The following is a 21,011-nucleotide window of genomic DNA, read 5'->3' on the forward strand; positions in this document are numbered from 1 at the left end:
AGTCATAAACACACCAATGACAGGCAGTCGGTCATGAGTATACCAATGTAATAGCAGTCTGTCATCAACACACCATTGACAGGCAGTCGGTCATGAGTATAACAATGTAATGGAAGTCAGTCATAAACACACCAATGACAGGCAGTCGGTCATGAGTATACAAATGTAATAGCAGTCAGTCATAAACACACCAATGACAGGCAGTCGGTCATGAGTATACCAATGTAATAGCAGTCAGTCATCAACACACCAATGACAGGCAGTCGGTCATGAGTATACCAATGTAATAGCAGTCAGTCATCAACACACCAATGACAGGCAGTCGGTCATGAGTATACCAATGTAATGGAAGTCAGTCATAAACACACCAATGACAGGCAGTCGGTCATGAGTATACCAATGTAATAACAGTCAGTCATAAACACACCAATGACAGGCAGTTGGTCATGAGTATACCAATGTAATAGCAGTCAGTCATAAACAGATCAATGACAGGCAGTCGGTCATGAGTATACCAATGTAATGGAAGTCAGTCATAAACACACCAATGACAGGCAGTCGGTCATGAGTATACCAATGTAATGGCAGTCAGTCATAAACAGATCAATGACAGGCAGTCGGTCATGAGTATAACAATGTAATGGAAGTCAGTCATAAACACACCAATGACAGGCAGTCGTTCATGAGTATACCAATGTAATAGCAGTCTGTCATAAACACACCAATGACAGGCAGTCGGTCATGAGTATACCGATGTAGTAGCAGTCAGTCATAAACACACCAATGACAGGCAGTCGGTCATGAGTATACCAATGTAATGGCAGTCAGTCATAAACATACCAATTTCATACCAGTCGGTCATGAACATTCCAATGTCAAAGTTGTCGGTGATAGATAGATGATAACCAAGACTGAACTGAAGTGTTTATTGTGGTAGCCACCAATCACATATACCCCTTGGACAGGTGATAACAAAGACTTAAAATTACTGCGCGATGTAACCGTGGTTATTGTGGTATCTACAAATCCGACGTGCGTCACAACGACAAAGTGGCATGTGCGAGATGAAATCATGTGTAGATTGCCTGTCAGTACTACAGGATGGATGAAGGATAACACTTAGATAATGGAAGTCAATATAGAATTGATGATGCTTTCAGCACTGATTCCTTTCTGGTGTTAACTTTTAAATGCAAATTATTGACTTATATCTAGATATGGAGCCATTTGTTGTATCCATGGTTAGGCATCCAAGCGGATACGAAGTGTGACGGTCGATGGTGATCTTATTCCCATATGGTTTTCAAAAAGCTTCTCCCGACACATGGTTGTGTTTACATTGTCAGTCATTGTTCGAATGCGGGCTATTTATAGTCAGGGTGGGGCTTTAAAGTCAAAACGACACATAATTTATTGCTCTCAATGAGGGACCATTTTAGCAAACGAGTAACCCAGTATACTGAACAGCAGTGAACTACTGTAGCTGATGGTTTATATTACAAGCTGTGTTCATTACACATTTCTGTGTTCAGACACCAACTGTGATAAGCGCAGTATCTATTGTGTCTACCAAAAATAATACCCAGGAAAGCAATCGTTCCTGGCACTGACGATGAAACGCTCCACCTGTGACGGTAAATGGGACATCCGGTTAAAACCTTTTATACAAAGGAAGAACAAGATGAAATTGGTCTTCATTATATAGCTGCATCCCACCAGCTGGAAGAAGGCCTACGTTGGATTCGTGAGTCTACTTTGTATAATAGTCGTATGATTCATTGTGACGAGGAACATACAAGCCAATCCAGTATTAATGAGAGAATAAATTGATGATAGAAAAAGCACTACCCCTCATAACAGTCCTGCGTGGTCACAGGTGATAGTGCGTGTATTTTACAATGGACATACTTTACATGTACATCAGTATTATCCACTGTTGTTTAGCAAATGATGACTGAATCTACATGTGACTTCCACTCATAGTTTGGCTCTGCTACGTAATTATGATATTTTCCAGTGATGTGGATAGGGTATTGCTTAAAGCGTCGTAAAGTTACACTTCTACCTAATCAGTGCTTCTGTCGAGTCAACAGTGAATTTCTCTAATTCTCACACAGGTTGTAGCTATCCATAGTTTTGAATCCACGTCATTATGTCTCTTGTGTTACGACACAATTCATTTCACATCAGTTGAAGGGTTTTAACATCCAAACTATTTAGAAATGGTTTTCATTAAAACAGACTGGTTAATAAAACTGTGATTATGTCATTTAGTGTCAAGTTTAGATCACACAAAAACATTCAGGATGGTTCTTTATTTTGGGCAAGAGAACAATAAATACACACTTCATTTAGTGTTACTTTGTGGTACTTGTGTAATCAATGAAACATGGTTTGATTACATACTGCAAATTTGAACCAGTCTTCTGTCCAAAAAGGAAACTTACAGCTGCAAGTTTCTTTCATCATGGTTTTATATTACGTCAGTTGTCTTGATACTCCGTAAACAGTATTTGTTAAGGTAACGGTATGGTATAAACCACTATGTGACTGATCGATTCAGATGATATGCTGCAATGTTGGCCCTCTATCAATCAGGAAAACATGCATGTTAATGGGCTTGTGTAATGACACTGACCAGAAACTCCTCAGCGGTGATAACTTGCAGCTTGGACCCCCAGCCAGCAATAACGAAACGGCAACGTGTCAGCGTGGTCTGTCCTTATATAATGAGACAACCAAACCCACTCACTCCAGCCTGACAGGTCAACATGGTCCGTCTGTCCTCACACAATGAGACAATCATTTCAAACGCTACCTTTTGTGCCACATGCACCTCAGTAAACTTATATACACAGTTTATATGGATATGAAAACCGAATGTGTTTATCGGATGTATGTAAGACACAGTTAATGTACATATTTGACAGATGGTATGGTCTATATGGACTATATACATTTATTTTGTACAAACAGCACAAGTCATCTCCCAGCCATTTACATATGGTGGACATGGCAGAGCACCACAGATAGACTCGACCAGGTACAGGAGATGTCCGTTTTTGTCTGCATGGCCTCCCTTTATGGATTCTGGGTCTTCATCTACGCACACATAATCACTTGAACCTGGTTCTGAAGTGGCTCCCCCGAAGAGGTACCCCTTGTATTCTAGATTCCACTGAGGGAAGCACTTATTCCTGGCAGGGACCATGACAGCACTCCTCCTGTGACGACTACGGCACACCACACAAGGAACATCGTGTTGAAACATGTTGTGCAGAGGTCCAGTTGCTTGATAAGTTTCATACTCAGACCCATAGACAGCACTGCCTGATCCTGCTGTAGTATGCTTGGCGTAGATCGGAGAGTCAGGCAGGCACAGTGTTGTCCCAGGCCCGCCTTTGTGTGTGTAATGGCTTCCACCTGCATAACCTGAGAAATTGAAAGGATCTAGGTTTAATTTAATTCTGTTCAAAGAAAATCTTTATTAAATTTTGAAATCATCAAAAAGTCGTAGTTAATTAATTTTGCCGAGACCATGGCAAGGCGAATAGTGATTAACCAAGACTCGGTTGCTCACATAAAACAAAAACTCAACAAGTTCTATTTTTCATTCTCACCCGTAAATCTCCCCTTTAACAAAATATAATACATCGAAATTTTTGAAAGGTACGGCAGAATATGCATATATATGCATTTACTCCTTAGGCGTGGAAGAAAAACAAAAGACCCATTCATTTCTGTTGGAAACATCCATTTACAGAAAAATAGGTCAAAGCACGTTGCTTTTGCCAGGAGCTAGTGTGCTGAAAGTAGGTACCATTGTGCTTATGTAAGTCACGTACAACGGCATCGATTCATATGTAACATTTGATAAACAAATATTTATAGAAACGTACTTCCTTCTCAGTCATTGATGGTATGCATTTTCAAATAACAATACGTATAATTTTAGGTTACAGAATGTAATTACTACGATATTCAAAGTTCATTCTCCCAGACAAGCAGCTGCAATGTCTGGTCCAGACTCGATTATTTACAGACCGCCGTCATATAGCTGGAATATTGCTGAGTGCGACGTAAAACAACAGCCAACCAATCCTTCGTATTGATAAAGTCTCACACCAACGGTCTTGTTATGTCTGATAGCGTTTGACATTTGCATGAATCGTTTTCTTTGGAAACTGAAAAGCAGTGTTTAAGTTCAAGTCGTTTGATTTGTATGGGGTGTCTTTGGCTGATCTGAACCCAATTAAGGATTTCTGGGATGCCTTAGACAGACGTTCACGTCTTTAACAAACAGGGTCACAGAAGCCGCAGCAATACTGTCAAGCTCTTCAGGAAGACTGGGTTGCCGTTCAACTGAGTGTCATCCACAGGCTTCTTGGTTTTACAGGCAGGATGTATCGTGCAGTCATCAGGCCAATGATGGACTCACATGATACCAGGTTTTATGGATATTTGACGACCCAGGGTAGAATAGGTCTTCCGCAAACTTAAGCTAAGAAAGAGACTAAAAGCAGTGTATTTATTCAAATATTTATTCTTTTGTCAGTTAAGAATGTAACTGACCTAGTTTGACAATTAAAGATTAATAGCAGACAATAGATTCAAACACTTAGTAAAGAGATAATATTAAATTACACTGTTTTTGCCAATTAAGATCTATCAGTTAAATGAGTAACTAAATTCGCGGAGAAGACGCGAGAAGGAACATCTATTGAACAATGAAGTATCTCTAATCAACTATACTGATAGGGTTGCACATCTTCTTGGAGAGTAGGCTTGAATTAGTTAATGGAATTTTTTGACATGAACAATTAAGTGTCTAATACTTGCTCACAACATTATGCTTGTGGTGATATGTGCTAAGTACATGATGCAATAAAATATAATTTTGTTTTAATTTCCTGCATCCCTGTAAACAGTAAAATTGGTTGACGAACGTGTCTACTTTGTCTAACTACCAAAGTTCATCATCCCTGACTATACCTGGGTTGTCTAAATGCTACTGTTTACCTGTTTTTGTTTTAAATTGTATGAAGCCGAACCCGTTTCCATTGAACAATTCCGACTATGTCATAAGCATGTGCATATGAATAACTATCAAACAGTGATGATACCAGCTGTCCGCGAAAAGGTAAGCTTATCCTGCCCCAACGGTGTCACCCGTCAGAAGTACATACAAAGTCGATTTGAGTGTTCACCTGAACAAGCTTGAGCACATATGGTACAAGTAAAAGGAGGAAATTGCAGTAGGCATAAGTTTGGTCACTGATGCGTCAAATTTGAAAATATCCTCCTGATATCAACCATCATACTTTTTGAAAGCTTCACTAATGCCTTGAATGTTGAACCCTGATCAAACAACTCTTCAGTAAGAGTATCTTCATAGAAAAAGCATGCTCCATTGCAAGCATTGATGGAATAAAATAACGATGCACGCGGGCACGCACGCACGACTCTCGCAATTTGCTGTATAAGCGGTGAAATCCATTTTGAACACCACGTTAAACCACGTTTCGCCTCACCTCACCTCGTTGACACCAAAAGTCTAGTTTTTATGGTAGAATGGAGAAAAACATTATGTGGTTTCACTGTAGGCTAACTGTAGATGTAAGTGTGCTAGATTTGGAACCGATCGCGAATGTGCAGCGTTAAATCTCCAAAATAAATACATTGAAAAATGTACAGTTACACACACACTGTACACATGGGATTGTTTTCGTTTTGCATACATGTCATGTAACAAACTAGATTCAACACAGGCCTTTTCGTGTTTACTGCATATGTCCCAGCAAAGATCACTTATGCATGAGATGATAGCATTCTATAAGTTAACTTCGATTGAACTGACACCCTGAAAATATTCAGATAACATCAAAAGTATATCCATCTGACAAAGTGATTTACTCTCTTTTAACTTTTAGAAAATGTATGTCTTGAAATGTTTTACCTTTATACATGGCATCATTTCCAGACGGACATGTTGTCTTTCCCCACCGAGTGAACATCGCTCCTCCTCCTACAAATACACAGAAAAAAACACAGATTTCAATATATACAAATAAATACTTGACGGGGAGAGACATGATGTGTGCTAATCTTTATGTGTGCCGTATTGATAAAGTACGTAATGCATGAGTTGAAATTAAATTATTTCAGCACAGAATGTAAACAGTAGAATACCGACGAATGTGAACAATCATCATAACTTGTAAGTAATCATCAAGTACTGAAATCACCATCTCATATATACCTTTCTGACATCAAAGACTAAACATACACAGTGACACAAAGGCGTGTTTACCCGAGCTGCTACTTTGTGGACTGGTGGTCACTGGCTGTAGAACCTTCTCCCCCAGATAGAGGCTCAGCAGCGACCTCAGCTCATGCAAGAACTGCCTGTTCGTGGAAGCCGAGCACGGAGTAATGACATCGGTTTTGTTTTTCTTCAAAGCAACACCTACAAAACTCAAAGCAAAGTTTGCATATAGTAACTTAATAAACACCACTGTCAGTGAGTGAGAATGGTTTTATGTGGCTTTTGGCAATATTCTAGCAATATTACGGCGGGGGACAAAAGAAATGAGCTTCACACATTGTAGCCATGTCAGAAATCGAACCCGTAAGGAGCGAATGCTTTAACCACTAGGTTAACTCCCCGCTCCCATTGCTATGACGATGGTGTTATCACGTTGATATCTTTACTTGGGATAACTACACATATCAATAGCAATGTTTTAGTTTTCCGTTTTAAGTAATGAATAGTGAACGATATTCACAAGTATCCAAGAGCATGCCAGTCGAAACATGGAGGAATATAACTAATGTTCATCCTACACAACGCTTGTGTCGACGACGGGTTGGGGGAGGGAGAGAGAGAGAGAGAGGGGGGGGGGGGGGGGGGGGGGGGGAGGGAGAGAGGAGAGAGAGGGGGGGGGGGGTAGGCATTTAGCCTATAACTCCTATAAAAGGGGCAATTAAGTTCCCAACTAAATCGTAAATAATACGCGGACTTTCTAAGGAGTTTCAATGAATTAAAGTGAAAGTACAAGACTTTTCCGTTGTACTGAATGTGAATCTTTATAATTTACTACAATACAAGAAAGTAAACACATGCGTGTATGCAAACGAAACTAGATAACATTCTGAATGTATATCTCACAAATTTTATCTCTACTTCAAAATGTTGAAACGTTCCAGGTATAAAAGGTAAAACAGCGTTGACAGTTATAGGAATGGATCACTGAATGGCAGCAAAAAACTTTTTAACATATGGCATTATGGGAAAGATCGGTTTCTCCCTTTATCATTTTCAAGCTTTATCGCTTTCCCGCTCTATTGCTTTCTCACTCTCTTGCTTTATTGCTTTCTTCCTTTCTCGCTTTCTCGTATCATTCTATCACTTAATCGCTCTATCCGTCTATCCCTCTATCGCTTTCTTAATATATTGCTTTCTCATCTCGTGGTATCGATTTCTCATCTCGTGTTATAGCTTTCTCAACTCGTGTTATAGCTTCCTCGTCTCGTGGTATTGCTTTCTCATCTCTTGGTATCCCTTTCGCGTCTCGTGGTATCGCTTTATCGCTTCATCGCTTTATTGCGGCCATAATTGAGGGCGAAAAAGCGATGTTCCCTCTCGGCCATCATTGTATGCAACTTGTTGGACATAAGACATGATGTTTCATCGGGCGAAAAGTGGTATGTGTGCGGCCTATCATACTGTGTATCAAAACCACGTGATATTTACATGTCTGCTTTCTAAACAAGCAGACCGATTTTGACACTCCCAGGCGAAATCAACATAAATCAAGTATGAAAACAAACACACATCTCTGAAATCTTCTCGTTTGAAAATGTAAACGTTTCAAACCTCCCATTTAAAACCCTTTTGCATTTTCTGCTATTACAAGAGGATCCATTTTCCATAGTGTTGCATACAATGGATGAGATTATGGAGAATATGCATGAGTTAAAATCATGGTAAGAATTGAGGAATTAATAATATCTTTGTATGATTGGAAAAATTAAGCACAAATCCTGACCTGTACCGCCGTGGCAGACGCGACATCGCGCACAGTTGTGACTGTATTTTGTTTTCCATATTCCTTGGATGAAATTGGCCACATTTGACAAAATACATCCAAAAGTTTAGATTTGGTTTTTGAATTTGTTTTGGATAGATCAATTGACAGAACATGGATGTCAAAGAATGCACCAAGTTCGTGTTAAATCACAAAAGATATAGGAACAGATGCTCACTTTGCATGTTAAGAATGCTTATTTCAAAATATTTGATTTAAACAATAAACATTGACTATGTGTGACTTGTCAAATCAATATCAACGAACGGCCTATATTTTCATCTGTTTATTCAAGACATTTTTAAAATAATGAGTTTCTCTTGCATCGAAAAGCCTACAATTGGATTCTTTTTATAACATATTTGTGAACGAAAATTATTGGTATAAAACAATGTTACATTTATAACTTATAAAACTTAAACTTTTGTTATGTCTATTTCAATATCAATATTTGCGTGGAAAAGTTTGGTTACTCATGAACTATATTGTGAGACACAACAACCGAGTTACAATAGAGTACCATAGCTTACCGCAGTCTTGCCCCTTCTTCATTGAGCGTGTGTACATGTAGATTCCTTTACACCAAAGTGTTGTTCATATCGAATGAGTAAAGTAAATCATAACAAATTGATTACATTGTCAATGTGTATTTTAGACATAGGGCAGTATTTTGTTTGCTCACAGTATATGTAAAACCGTCAAATACAAACATTCATCACACAATATGTTTATATGCGTGCAATTAAAAGTGGCTATATTGAAGGGTTTTTTATGCAATACAGAATCATCGACAACATTAAGCATTATTTCGCATCTAATGTGTTCATATTTTTGCATTTCAGTTTTTACCCCATGAGGTAGAACAAGAAGTATGTCACATATCCGTCATGTCAGAGTTAGGCCCGGTGTCATTTGATCATAATTCTCCTACAATGTTCAGTACATCAAATATGTTTCAGAAGTAACAAAAACATGTCTCGCGAGACACGAGGTGTGTGCAACTCATCGCTGTGTGAACGAAAATTGCTTCCAACTTCAGTTCTTACAACCTATTAAATACAACAAGATATACCTACTAGTTGTGTGAATGCCCCTTTATCATTTGGCTTAGCTTCCTCATATGTGTTTTTGAATGCTTGTGACGAAACTACATACGTACAATATTTATATAAATTTCTAGAAAAGCATCAGCTGTAATACGAAATGGCTTGAATCGTGATTTTCTTGTTATTGAGCAAGTTAGTTAGTTATTCAACGTTTGCTAAATTTCTAGAATCCGTATCATTTTCTTAGTTTATCATCTCCACATGGTGATCCCCTGTGACAATTCCTGATCCCCAACAACCTATGATAGTCGTAAAAGGCAACTAAATGGATCAGGTGGTCAGGCCCCGTCACATGGTTGATACATGCCATCATACCCGGAAGTCATGGATCGTTGTTCATGATATCAATCACTGGCTTGTCTCGTCCGCCACCATATAGTTGGAATATTGCTGAATGTGGCGTTCAACAACAAACACAGTCCCCTTAAAATAGCCCACTAGTTCATATTCGTAAGAAGTGTGTGGATGAAGGACAAAACCTCATGACACAACTGAAAACATGTTTGATTTATGAAACAAGTGCAAACATGGTTCAAATAGTGCCTTGTGGCCTCAATAGTTAACTTAATTACGTCTTTATTACAGATTTTAAAAGCAAGTTTGTGCTAATACATTATATCATCGGTATTGTTCTATGTTGGAAGTGCAAGGTATGTTGTTGAGCATTACAGGTAGCTAAAAATAACATCCCACACACAACTACTGGTTAAGAAGTTACCATCTTCAACACACACATGATGATAATTCATAAAGAAAATTGAAACTATAGTCACCTGCGACAAGTTCCACGCAGAGGAGGAGGATGAACGTTGTATGCAGCATCGTCATTGACTTCATTCCACACCGACAGTGAAGGTAGAGCGGGGAGACATATATACTCATCTACCAGGACCTAACACCTACTCGTGCATCATCCTTCAACACAAATGTTACCAAACATTGCAGTTGATTGAAAGATAAATATCCCACTCGAGTTGGGTGTGAACGAATCATGAGTCATATTTTTCAACAGTTCCTGCTGACATATACCCTATGTGTTACATTCACCAAGTCAAGCAAAGTAAAAGTCTGAAAATGTGATTGATGAATATCTGCATAAAAACATGTGACATTTGTTGCACTGTATAAAGCCACATCAAAAAGCATATACGTGTGTATGGCTAAAATATAGGAAATCGGCTGTTCAAGCATTAGTAGACACATGCGAACAAAATGTTTACCCATGGTGTACATGTCTACAAAAGTCCGTGCTGTTCAAATCTACATGACCTTCAGTAAATATCCTCACGCAGAAAATGATAAAGCCTGATTTTATTCTCTATGGCAACGAATAGCCCACTGCTTAAGGTGTTAGCTCGTCGCGACGATGGAACAGGTTCTATTTCATCCATGGCTACCGCGTGTGTGGCCCATGTATGGTGTCTCCAGATGTGATATTTCTAGAATATTGCTTAACAGGGCGAAAATCTATTCTCATTTCATCACTTATTCGTATCACATAAACATGTTTTAATCAAACCCTTACGAGCTACGTTCAATAATTCATGGTTACACCTCCAAATAAAATTCAAACCAATTGTTACATAGTTGTTCATTAATTTTATTATTTTAGTAAAAGAAATGTCATAATAAATTTGTTGTTTACATTAAATATAGAATGTGTCACAAATGTATTTTGCTTGAAAATACTTTATAAATCCTTTGCCTCCCTAAACATTAAACAATCCAACATATAACGATAAAAATCCTCATTTCATTTTCTAAATTCTTCGCTCAATTTTTTTGAGCTGGTAAAAAACTGTCATCCTTATTTTTTGTACATTAAATATAGATGTTTACATCAGTGAAGGTTAACTGATGCATGCTGAAACCTTGATATTATCTCCGTTTAGTTATTGATGAATGAGTAACAGAAGGTAAGATGAGACACTGATAGGGCACGCATCATGCTAGGGTGTAATTGCGACTGTACATTTCATGCTATAGTACACTACGTGATACACATCTTTACACCTGGCCTTGATTGCTTCACATATCATGTATCAGTACACAAGCGTTAATGGCTGTGTTTACAGAACCAGCAAGTGACAGCTGTTGGTAATTAATATAGCAATGCCTCTGCCCCAGCACTGAGTGTGCACACCACACGCGAGTATGTTTCTTCACCTTCGAGTATGTAATTATGCTATACAACAATAGTCACAATTTGTATTCCATGTGACAATTGCATGTCTCAATAACAAAACTTGAAATAACTCATTATGAAAAGTCTGAACAATATATCAGCTGAAAGTATCGTTGGAAACCTTATGGTAATGAGATGACTGCATATTCGGGAACTGTTGCCTAATAGAGGACGCAACATGTTGGCTAAATCAGCTGACACTACCGTTTAATAAATCGATCAAATATTCTGAATGTGTGAAATATAAGTTCATCATTCTGTAGTATGACAATGAATGCAAATGCATGATAAGAGCGTCCATAAACATACATAACCATTTGTGTTGTTTAACACAGGCAGGGGCAATGTACAAAACATGAGGGTTGTATGCAATCTAAATCAATAGTTCACACAACTGAAAGATGTTTCAGAACAAGTGCATGTTGAAAAGTATCCTTTGACAGTAAATATCAAACGTCAACACCATAGAATAACCAGTCGCGATTATCTGACCTGATTCCATTGGGAGTGAAAGGCAAAATAGTTATGAAATTCTAATTGATGAATGAATGACACCACCTGACACACACGTCACACACGTGAATACTTAATTGTATGAGTACGACTGCCATGGGCATGTGTTTATGAGTAACAATTAAATAGTGATGAGACCGGCTGTTAGCGTATCCTGCTCCACCGGTGGCAACGCCAAGTCAATTGTTCAACTGAAAAAAACACAGAAACATATTGTACAAGTCAGAGTAGGGAATTGCATCGGACGTCAGTTTTGTCACTGGATAGTCAAATTTGGAAATGTCCTCCACATGTCTACCATAAAACGTTTTTAAAGCTTAACTGAGCCCTTGAATGTTGTAACATTGATGAAACAGCTTTTGAGCAAGAGTTGAATGACCCTTTTTGAAAACTTGGTAGAAAGAGCATGCTCGGTTATACCTCAAAAGTCGTGTATTGTCGTCACCAAGGACTGGAGCTGCAGGAATATTGCTCGACATGAAGGGAAAGTTGACTATTGGAAAGGTGAAGTCATCCGTCTTGTCATACACTCTTTTGAAGAGTGTTTTGTAACTCTAAATCTTTATGCATAGATCTAAATACTAGTGAGTGAGTGTGGTTTTACGCCGCTTTTAGCAATATTCCAGCAATATCACGGCGGGGGACACCAGAAATGGGCTTCACACATTGAACCCATGTCGGGAATCGAACCCGGGTCTTTGGCGTGACGAGCGAACGTTTTAACCACTAGGCTACCCCACCGCCCCGATCTAAATAGGAAACATATGAGGCGGTTTCACTGGTCTCCTTTATATCTAGTTCATGTGGGTAAATCAGTGGAAGGGAATTGCCTATTTGATGGTTAATGATATGCCTTGGCCAACTTCCCTGAACTTGCCAGTCCGAGAGTAAATTCCGATTCCGATTGCGATGCAAGAAGAAACAGAACACAAGAAGGGAAGATAAGTTAGAGCCCAGAATGTTTACCAGACATCTGAATGCTCACAGACGCTTATCATGCTATCAAAATGAACATTGTTCCTGTTACCCATTGGATGACGTGTATTGCATGGTTTGCTTCACTTTGTAGAGTGAGTGAGTGAGTTGTTGTTGTTTTAGCCGCTTTTAGCAATAACACGGCGAGGGGCACCAGAAAAAGGCGTCACATATTGTACTCATAGGGGAATCGAACCCGGATCTTCGGCGTGACGTGCGAGCGCTTTAACCACTAAGCTACCGACCATCATTGTCATACAAGATCACATATCTGTATTTGTGACTGTCTGACATCTGTGAATAAAGTCAGTGGTTCTATCACTTGTAGGATGTCCACGTGCAAAATTTAAGGCGGAACATGCCATGGGGGTAAGACTACATTTAATAAGGAAGATGTGATATTCTCAATAGAATAACTCTTGTATACCTTCGAACATTGCTTTTGTGAGTTGTTTAATAACTGTGCTTTGTATTTCAAAAAAAATGTTTATAATTTTCAGGGCTTTTCATCTTTTCTGAGCCTCAAGTAAACAATTACACAATCACCCAGTCAGCAATAACGGAAGCTAACCTCCATTTGTTACTAAGCACAATCTACACATCACTTGAACACCATGCAAGCTATTACACAAACATGCCATTCTGGTAGATACCGTGTCAGCAAAAACAGAAATACATGTAAGCTAAACTTCATCTGTTACCAAGTACGGAGTCACAGTTGACTGCCCGAGTCACAAACATCCACAAGCACCATATTGATTTATACATCATTCTCTATCTGCCTGCGTGAACATGTCCAACTATTATTGCTTAAGTCAGGCTTCCAATATACTTTAATTGAGAAAGTCACATGGCTCTACAGTAAATCATACAAGGTGATACAAGTTAAATCTCACCCACAGGTTCGCTATTTGTGTAGACAACATATGTTCAATTTTATAATATCATCAATATTCCGAACGCTACCTCTGTGTCACGCACCTGTCATACTAACAATATGCACTATTACAGCCATGAATTCAGCAAGGCTCTTTATGAAAATCAGACACCTATTCAGTGGCAGGCTGTAAACATTACCGTTTAAAAAGACTGATTTGCGGCGTGTATTCTGTGAAGTCTAATACATCAGTTATAAGGCAATACAGGGATTAGTAGAAACGAAATTATAATGCACAGGCGTTACTTGTTGGCCTCGTGGCAGTGATTTCACTGTACCTCTGTCGGGCTCTTAGATGTGAGATGGAAATGTGATAAGGATTTTGAAACTTCAACTCAATTCAAGAGTATAATTTTCAAAACTTCCTTTTTTTTTGTAGTTGTTTGTGTGTTTGTGGACTCATACCACAATATATTTAGGCCTCGCACTATTATCACTGAGTATGACCTCAAGGACATTATGAGGTACAAAACATAATGTTGACTACCACTTTTTAAGGTACATGCTTCAACACACAAATGACAGGGAAGTCAGGCATGAACACACCTATGACAGGGCAGTGGGGCATGAACACACCAATGTCAGGTCTGTCGGGTATGAGCACACCAATGACAGGCCAGTCGGGTATGAGCACACCAATGACAGGCCAGTCGGGTATGAGCACACCAAAGTCAGGTCTGTCAGGTATGACACACCAATGTCAGGCCAGTCGGGTATGAGCACACCAATGACAGGCCAGTCGGGTATGAGCACACCAATGACAGGCCAGTCGGGTATGAGCACACCAAAGTCAGGACTGTCGGGTATAAGCACACCAATGACAGGTCTGTCTGGTATGAGCACACCAATGACAGGCCAGTCGGGTATGAGCACACCAATGTCAGGACTGTCGGGTATAAGCACACCAATGACAGGTCTGTCTGGTATGAGCACACCAATGTCAGGTCTGTCAGGTATGAGCACACCAATGTCAGGTCTGTCGGGTATGACCACACCGATGTCAGGTCTGTCGGGTATAAGCACACCAATGACAGGTCTGTCAGGTATGAGCACACCAATGTCAGGTCTGTCAGGTATGAGCACACCAATGTCAGGTCTGTCAGGTATGAGCACACCAATGTCAGGTCTGTTGGGTATGAGCACACCAATTTCAGGTCTGTCAGGTATGAGCACACCAATGTCAGGTCTGTTGGGTATGAGCACACCAATGTCAGGTCTGTTTGGTATGAGCACACCAATGTAAGGTCTGTCGGGTATGAGCACACCAATGTCAGGTCTGTCAGGTATGAGCACACCAATGTCAGGTCTGTCGGGTATGAGCACACCAATGTAAGGTCTGTCAGGTATGAGCATACCAATGTCAGGTCTGTCAGGTATGAGCACACAAATGTCAGGTTTGTCAGGTATGAGCACACCAATGTCAGGTCTGTCGGGTATGAGCACACCAATGTCAGGTCTGTCAGGTATGAGCACACCAATGTCAGGTATGAGCACACAATTGTCAGGTCTGTCGCGAATGAGCATACCAATGTCAGGTCTGTCGGGTATGAGGACACCAATGTCAGGGCAGTCGGTTATGACAAACACATGACAGGAGGTCATATGTGAACACTACAATACCAGGGCGCTCGGTTACGACACGCCAATGGCAGGGCAGTCGGGTATCAACAAACCAATGACAGGGCAGTCAGGTATAAACACACCAATGACAGGGAAGTCGGTTATGACACACTAAAATCAGGGCAGTCGGTTATCAGCACACCAATGTCGGCGCAGTCGGTTTTTACATACCAATATCATGGCAATTGGGTATGACACACCAATGTCAGGAACGTCGGTAACGACACACCAATGTCAGGGCAGTCGGTTATGACACACTCATATCAGGTCTGTCGGGTATGACACACCAACGTCAGGGCAGTCGGTTATGACACGCTAATGTCAGGGCAGTCGGTTATGACACACTAATGTCAGGGCAGTTGGGTATGACACACCAATGTCAGGGCAGTTGGGTATGACACACCAATGTCAGGAGCGTCGGTTAAGACACACCAATGTCAGGGACGTCGGTTATGACACACTTATATCAGGGCAGTCGGTTATGACACACCAAATATCAGATCAGTCGGGTTTGACACACCAAAGCCAGTGCAGTAGGTTATAACACACCAATGTGAGGGCAGTTGGTTATGACACAACAATGTCAGGGCAGTTGGTTATGACACACTAATAGCAGGGCAGTTGGGTATGACACACCAATGTCAGGTCTGTCGATCAGGAGTATACCATTGTCAGGGCAGTCGGTTATGACACACCAATGTCAGGGCAGTCGGTTATGACACACTAATATCAGGAGCGTCGGTTATGACACACTAATATCAGGGCAGTCGGTTATGACACACTAATATCAGGGCAGTCGGTTATGACACACTAATATCAGGAGCGTCGGTTATGACACACTAATATCAGGGCAGTCGGTTACAACACACCAATGTCAGGAGAGTCAGTTACAACACACCAATGTCAGGGCAGTCGGTTATGACACATTCAAATCAGGTCTGTCGGGTATGACACACCAACGTCAGGGCAGTCGGTTATGACACAATAATATCAGGGCAGTCGGTTATGACACACTAATGTCAGGTCTGTCGATCAGGAGTATACCATTGTCACGGCAGTCGGTTATGACACACCAATGTCAGGAGCGTCGGTTACAACACACCAATGTCAGGAACGTCGGTAACGACACACCAATGTCAGGGCAGTCGGTTATGACACACCAATGTCAGGGCAGTCGGTTATGACACACTAATGTCAGGGCAGTTGGGTATGACACACCAATGTCAAAGCAGTTGGGTATGACACACCAATGTCAGGGCAGTCGGTTATGACACACCAATGTCAGGTCTGTCGATCAGGAGTATACTATTGTCAGGGCAGTCGGTTATGACACACCAATGTCAGGAGCGTCGGTTACAACACACCAATGTCAGGGCAGTCGGTTATGACACACTTATATCAGGGCAGTCGGTTATGACACACCAATGTCAGGTCTGTCGATCAGGAGTATACCATTGTCAGGGCAATCGGTTATGACACACTAATGTCAGGAGTGTTGGTTACAACACACCAATGTTAGGAACGTCGGTAACGACACACCAATGTCAGGGCAGTCGGTTATGACACACTCATATCAGATCTGTCTGGTATGACACACGAGCGTCAGGGCAGTCGGTTATGACACGCTAATGTCAGGGCAGTCGGTTATGACACACTAATGTCAGGGCAGTTGGGTATGACATACCAATGTCCAGGCAGTTGGGTATGACACACCAATGTCAGGAGCGTCGGTTATGACACACCGATGTCAGGGCCGTCGGTTATGACACACTAATGTCAGGGCAGTCGGTTATGACACACCAAATGTCAGATCAGTCGGGTTTGACACACCAAAGCCAGTGCAGTAGGTTATAACACACCGATGTCAGGATCGTCGGTTATGATACACCAATGTCAGGTCTGTCGATCAGGAGTATACCAATGTCAGGGCAGTCGGTTATGACACACCAATGTCAGGTCTGTCGATCAGGAGTATACCAATGTCAGGGCAGTCGGTTATGACACACTAATATCAGGGCAGTTGGGTATGACACACCAATGTCAGGGCAGTAGGTTATGACACACCAATGTCAGGTCTGTCGATCAGGAGTATACTATTGTCAGGGCAGTCGGTTATGACACACCAATGTCAGGAGCGTCGGTTACAAAACACCAATATCAAGGCAGTTGGTTATGACACACTAATAACAGGGCAGTCGGTTATGACACGCCAATGTCAGGGCAGTCGGTTATGACACACCAATGTCAGGGCAGTCAGTTATGACACACTAAAGTCAGGGCAGTCGGTTATGACACACCAATGTCAGGAGCGTCGGTTGTGACACAGCAATGTCAGGAGAGTCGGTTAAGACACACCAATGTCAGGGCAGTTGGTTATGGTACAACAATGTCGGGGCAGTCGGTTATGACACACTAATGTAAGGGCAGTCGGTTATGACAGACCAATGTCAGGGCAGTCGGGTTTGAAACACCAATGTCAGGGCAGTCGCTTATGACACACCAATGTCAGGGCAGTAACGTATGACACACCAATGTCAGGGCAGTCGGGTTTGACACACCAATGTTCATTCCATCGTTTACACTTGTTGCATTCAGACAGTTTTCAATCCAATATGGCCATCAATAATCTGTAAATCTGAAAGTACTGCAGCTGATAGACTCAGTGCAAACTATAAGGATAATTGTGTACCCTACAAATATGACAAATGCGCTCTCAACAGATTCATTCCAGTTTGGCTGCCATGTCATGTGACTTTTGACACATGATCAAGAACAGAAGTACTGCTGCCATAGCATTTAGCGACATGGGACGTCTCGGTGAAATCGATAAGCATCTGATACTGCAGCCGCATGCCAAATTTGAAAGCCATCAACTATTGGTTTCTGTGATAGTAGCTTTCAGTTAATAATTTTGTATTATCTGCAATTGGTCATTCGGCCTAGAGCCTTTGCATCTTTGTGGTGCTGATGATTTTGGGGAGAGATTCTGTCCACTGGTTGTTGACTTATCTCTTGTACAAAAACAGCGGAATAATAAATAGAAAAAAATGATAAACACAAGGATTACAATACTCCGTAGCTCAGATCTCACGACATTGAACAGTATTTATATTTATCTCCTAGATGTACCTTTACATATTGGGTGTTTGGTGACAGAATGTTCAGGCGTCTCTAACACTATTAATTGTGAATGAAGGTTCTATCAATTTGTAAGTCTGTCTTTGGAACGATCTTAACTGAAATGCCGAGGCGCGCGCGCGCACACACACACACACACACACACACACACACACACACAAACACACACAAACACACACAAACACACACACACACACACACACACACACACACACACACACACACACACACACACACACACACACACACACACACACACACACACACACACACACACCTCCTCTCACCCAAACACATGTGGGATCCGTTAGCCTGGCGTCAGGCTAGAGCACACTGGAACTTGGAGGCCATGGAGGAGAATTCATTGGTCAGACGAGAGTCGGGTTTTTTAACCACACTGATGGTAGGACCCGTTCCTGGAGGCAAAGAGGTTCATCTTATCATCCGTGCAACATCCAGGAAACAGTGGTGTGTGGTGGCGGCTCAGTGATGGTATGGAGATGTTGCTCCTTTGGTTGTAAACTTGATTTGGTTCAGGGGACATTAAATGGACAGAGGTACCATGATACCATATTGCGCGGTTTTGTTGATTGCCATGCACGTGCTACACATTCTGTCTTCATGGACGACAATTGACCCCATAGAGCAGGAGCTGCGACTGCCCATTTCCAGAACAATGCCACGGAGACACAACCTGGGCCTTCTCGAGGCCCAGACCTAAATCAAATCGAGAATCTATGGGATCAGTTGGGACGTAGGGTTGGAACCAGTGACCCTTCAATACAGAATGTTCAAGATTTGACCCACGCAGTGCATCAGGAAAGGCAACACATCCCTCAGTTGTGAATCAAGCGTCCGACTTTGGGCATGAGGAGACATCTTACGGATGTGGTCCGTGTACGGTGTGCCTGTACCAGATATTTAGTTACACTGTTGATTATTTAACTGTGACATGGGTACAGCGTTACTGAGACACGTACGTGTTGATCTGTCCACCTCCTTCCTGACCTTTACTGTGCTCATACTGCCTTGTTTAATCCTCAATTACAGTCCTTGTAGTCGCTGGCCAATCAAATTGCCTTTTTTCTTTCCGAAGGCTCATGTTTCCCACTTTTCATAAAAAAAACATCCCATTTGAAGCTAAAGTAATACTTTAAGAAACTCTATCCCTTGCAGGAAATGCAACTGCGCATGCGCAAGGCGGGAACACCTCACCTCTTTCAACCAATAACCCTCATCAAGTAGATGCACATATTTGGGAAGGTGGGATGGATTAATTCCTGATGTAATACAGGTATCATTCTCAGATTTATACAAAATGATAACTACTGTCAGATGTTGACATCGATTGTGCCATGTCTGAATTTTCTTATCGTTTCTGAGGTATAGCAAGAATTCAGCAAATATAAGTATCATCATCTCCAAATAAAAAAATTCTTCTCCAATCGACGAACCTGTCCCATCTGTTGCTATATAGAGCATACCATGCTTGTCGCCATGAGATTGCCGCTCTTTGTACAGCTGTTTTAGAGCTTGCATTTTAGTCAAGATAACTTCCAAGCTTGAAGGTGGAGGTTGTCGAGGCGGTCGTAAAATATGTCTGATTTCGGATGTATCAGTAGATCGTGACGTACCGGGGGTTTCAGAGGTACTTCCATGAGGAGAGGTATTAACCCCGGGACCCAAGACCTGTTGACTCATGCCGGGGCTATTAGAATTATGTCACAGTCTGTGTCTTCTATTTTTCTATTTTCCTCAGAATACTGTGAACATTCCCTCCCAGTCCATGCACAGGGCATCCACCTGAAGAGCTAGCGGGTCTGGTACAAGGCTTACATAGACTGGTAGTTTGTTTTTGAGAGAGGAGGCGAATAGATCTATGGTTGAAGTATCCCATAGTGAGCTTTTCCACTTGAATACTTCGGGATGTAGCGACCACTCCGGGGATACGATCTTGCTCTTCCGGGACATGTAATCTGCAATGATATTCAACCTGCCCGGAATATGTCTTGCTTCAATCCTGCAACTCACTGAGTCTACCACGGCAAATAAACGTGTAGCCTCCTTCAATTAAGGCTGAGACTTCGTGCCTCCCTGGTGTTGTATGTAAGCAACCACGATGGAATCGTCTGTAGAAAGCTTTACTGAAGAGTGTTGCAGACGATCTCCTTTTCTTGTGCAGTAAATTCGTACATATGGGTGCCCCATCCCTCTCCTGACACGTCTGTGTATAGCTGATGTGGAGGATGGGGATGTTAGAGTCGAATTCCGTGCATGATGTTCTGACGAGTTAGCCTCCAATGTAGTTGTGAGATTCGAACTGGTGGAGGTTGAATTAGTGCTTTTAGATCTACTTCTTTGATGGTGTTCATCCAGTTTTGCAAGGGACATGACCTTAGTTTGCCTCTGCAGGTCAGATCCTGAATGGAAGTGCGCAAGCCTTGGCAAGA

General features: G+C 41.4%; 1 protein-coding gene across 2 annotated transcripts; it reads right to left on the reverse strand.

Moving 5' to 3' along the window:
* Nucleotides 1-2,939: 2,939 nt before the first annotated feature.
* Nucleotides 2,940-10,103, reverse strand: LOC124126693 (short-chain collagen C4-like). Of its 2 annotated transcripts, XM_048385247.1 has the most exons (4): nucleotides 9,967-10,103; nucleotides 6,311-6,466; nucleotides 5,957-6,025; nucleotides 2,940-3,432 (listed from the first exon to the last, which is right to left on the reverse strand). In XM_048385247.1, exons 1-4 carry the CDS (start codon nucleotides 10,073-10,075, stop codon nucleotides 2,960-2,962), a joined length of 807 nt encoding a protein of 268 aa, XP_048241204.1. In that variant the 5' UTR covers nucleotides 10,076-10,103; the 3' UTR covers nucleotides 2,940-2,959. The 2 variants fall into 2 exon arrangements, with proteins under 2 accessions (XP_048241204.1, XP_048241205.1); XM_048385248.1 differs by lacking the exon at nucleotides 6,311-6,466 and having other exon boundaries at nucleotides 9,967-10,101.
* Between the last annotated feature and the right edge of the window lie 10,908 nt (nucleotides 10,104-21,011).

The sequence above is a fragment of the Haliotis rufescens genome, unplaced genomic scaffold, assembly GCF_023055435.1.
Source record: "Haliotis rufescens isolate VD_foot unplaced genomic scaffold, xgHalRufe1.0.p SCAF_56, whole genome shotgun sequence".
Taxonomy (NCBI): Eukaryota; Metazoa; Mollusca; class Gastropoda; order Lepetellida; family Haliotidae; genus Haliotis; species Haliotis rufescens.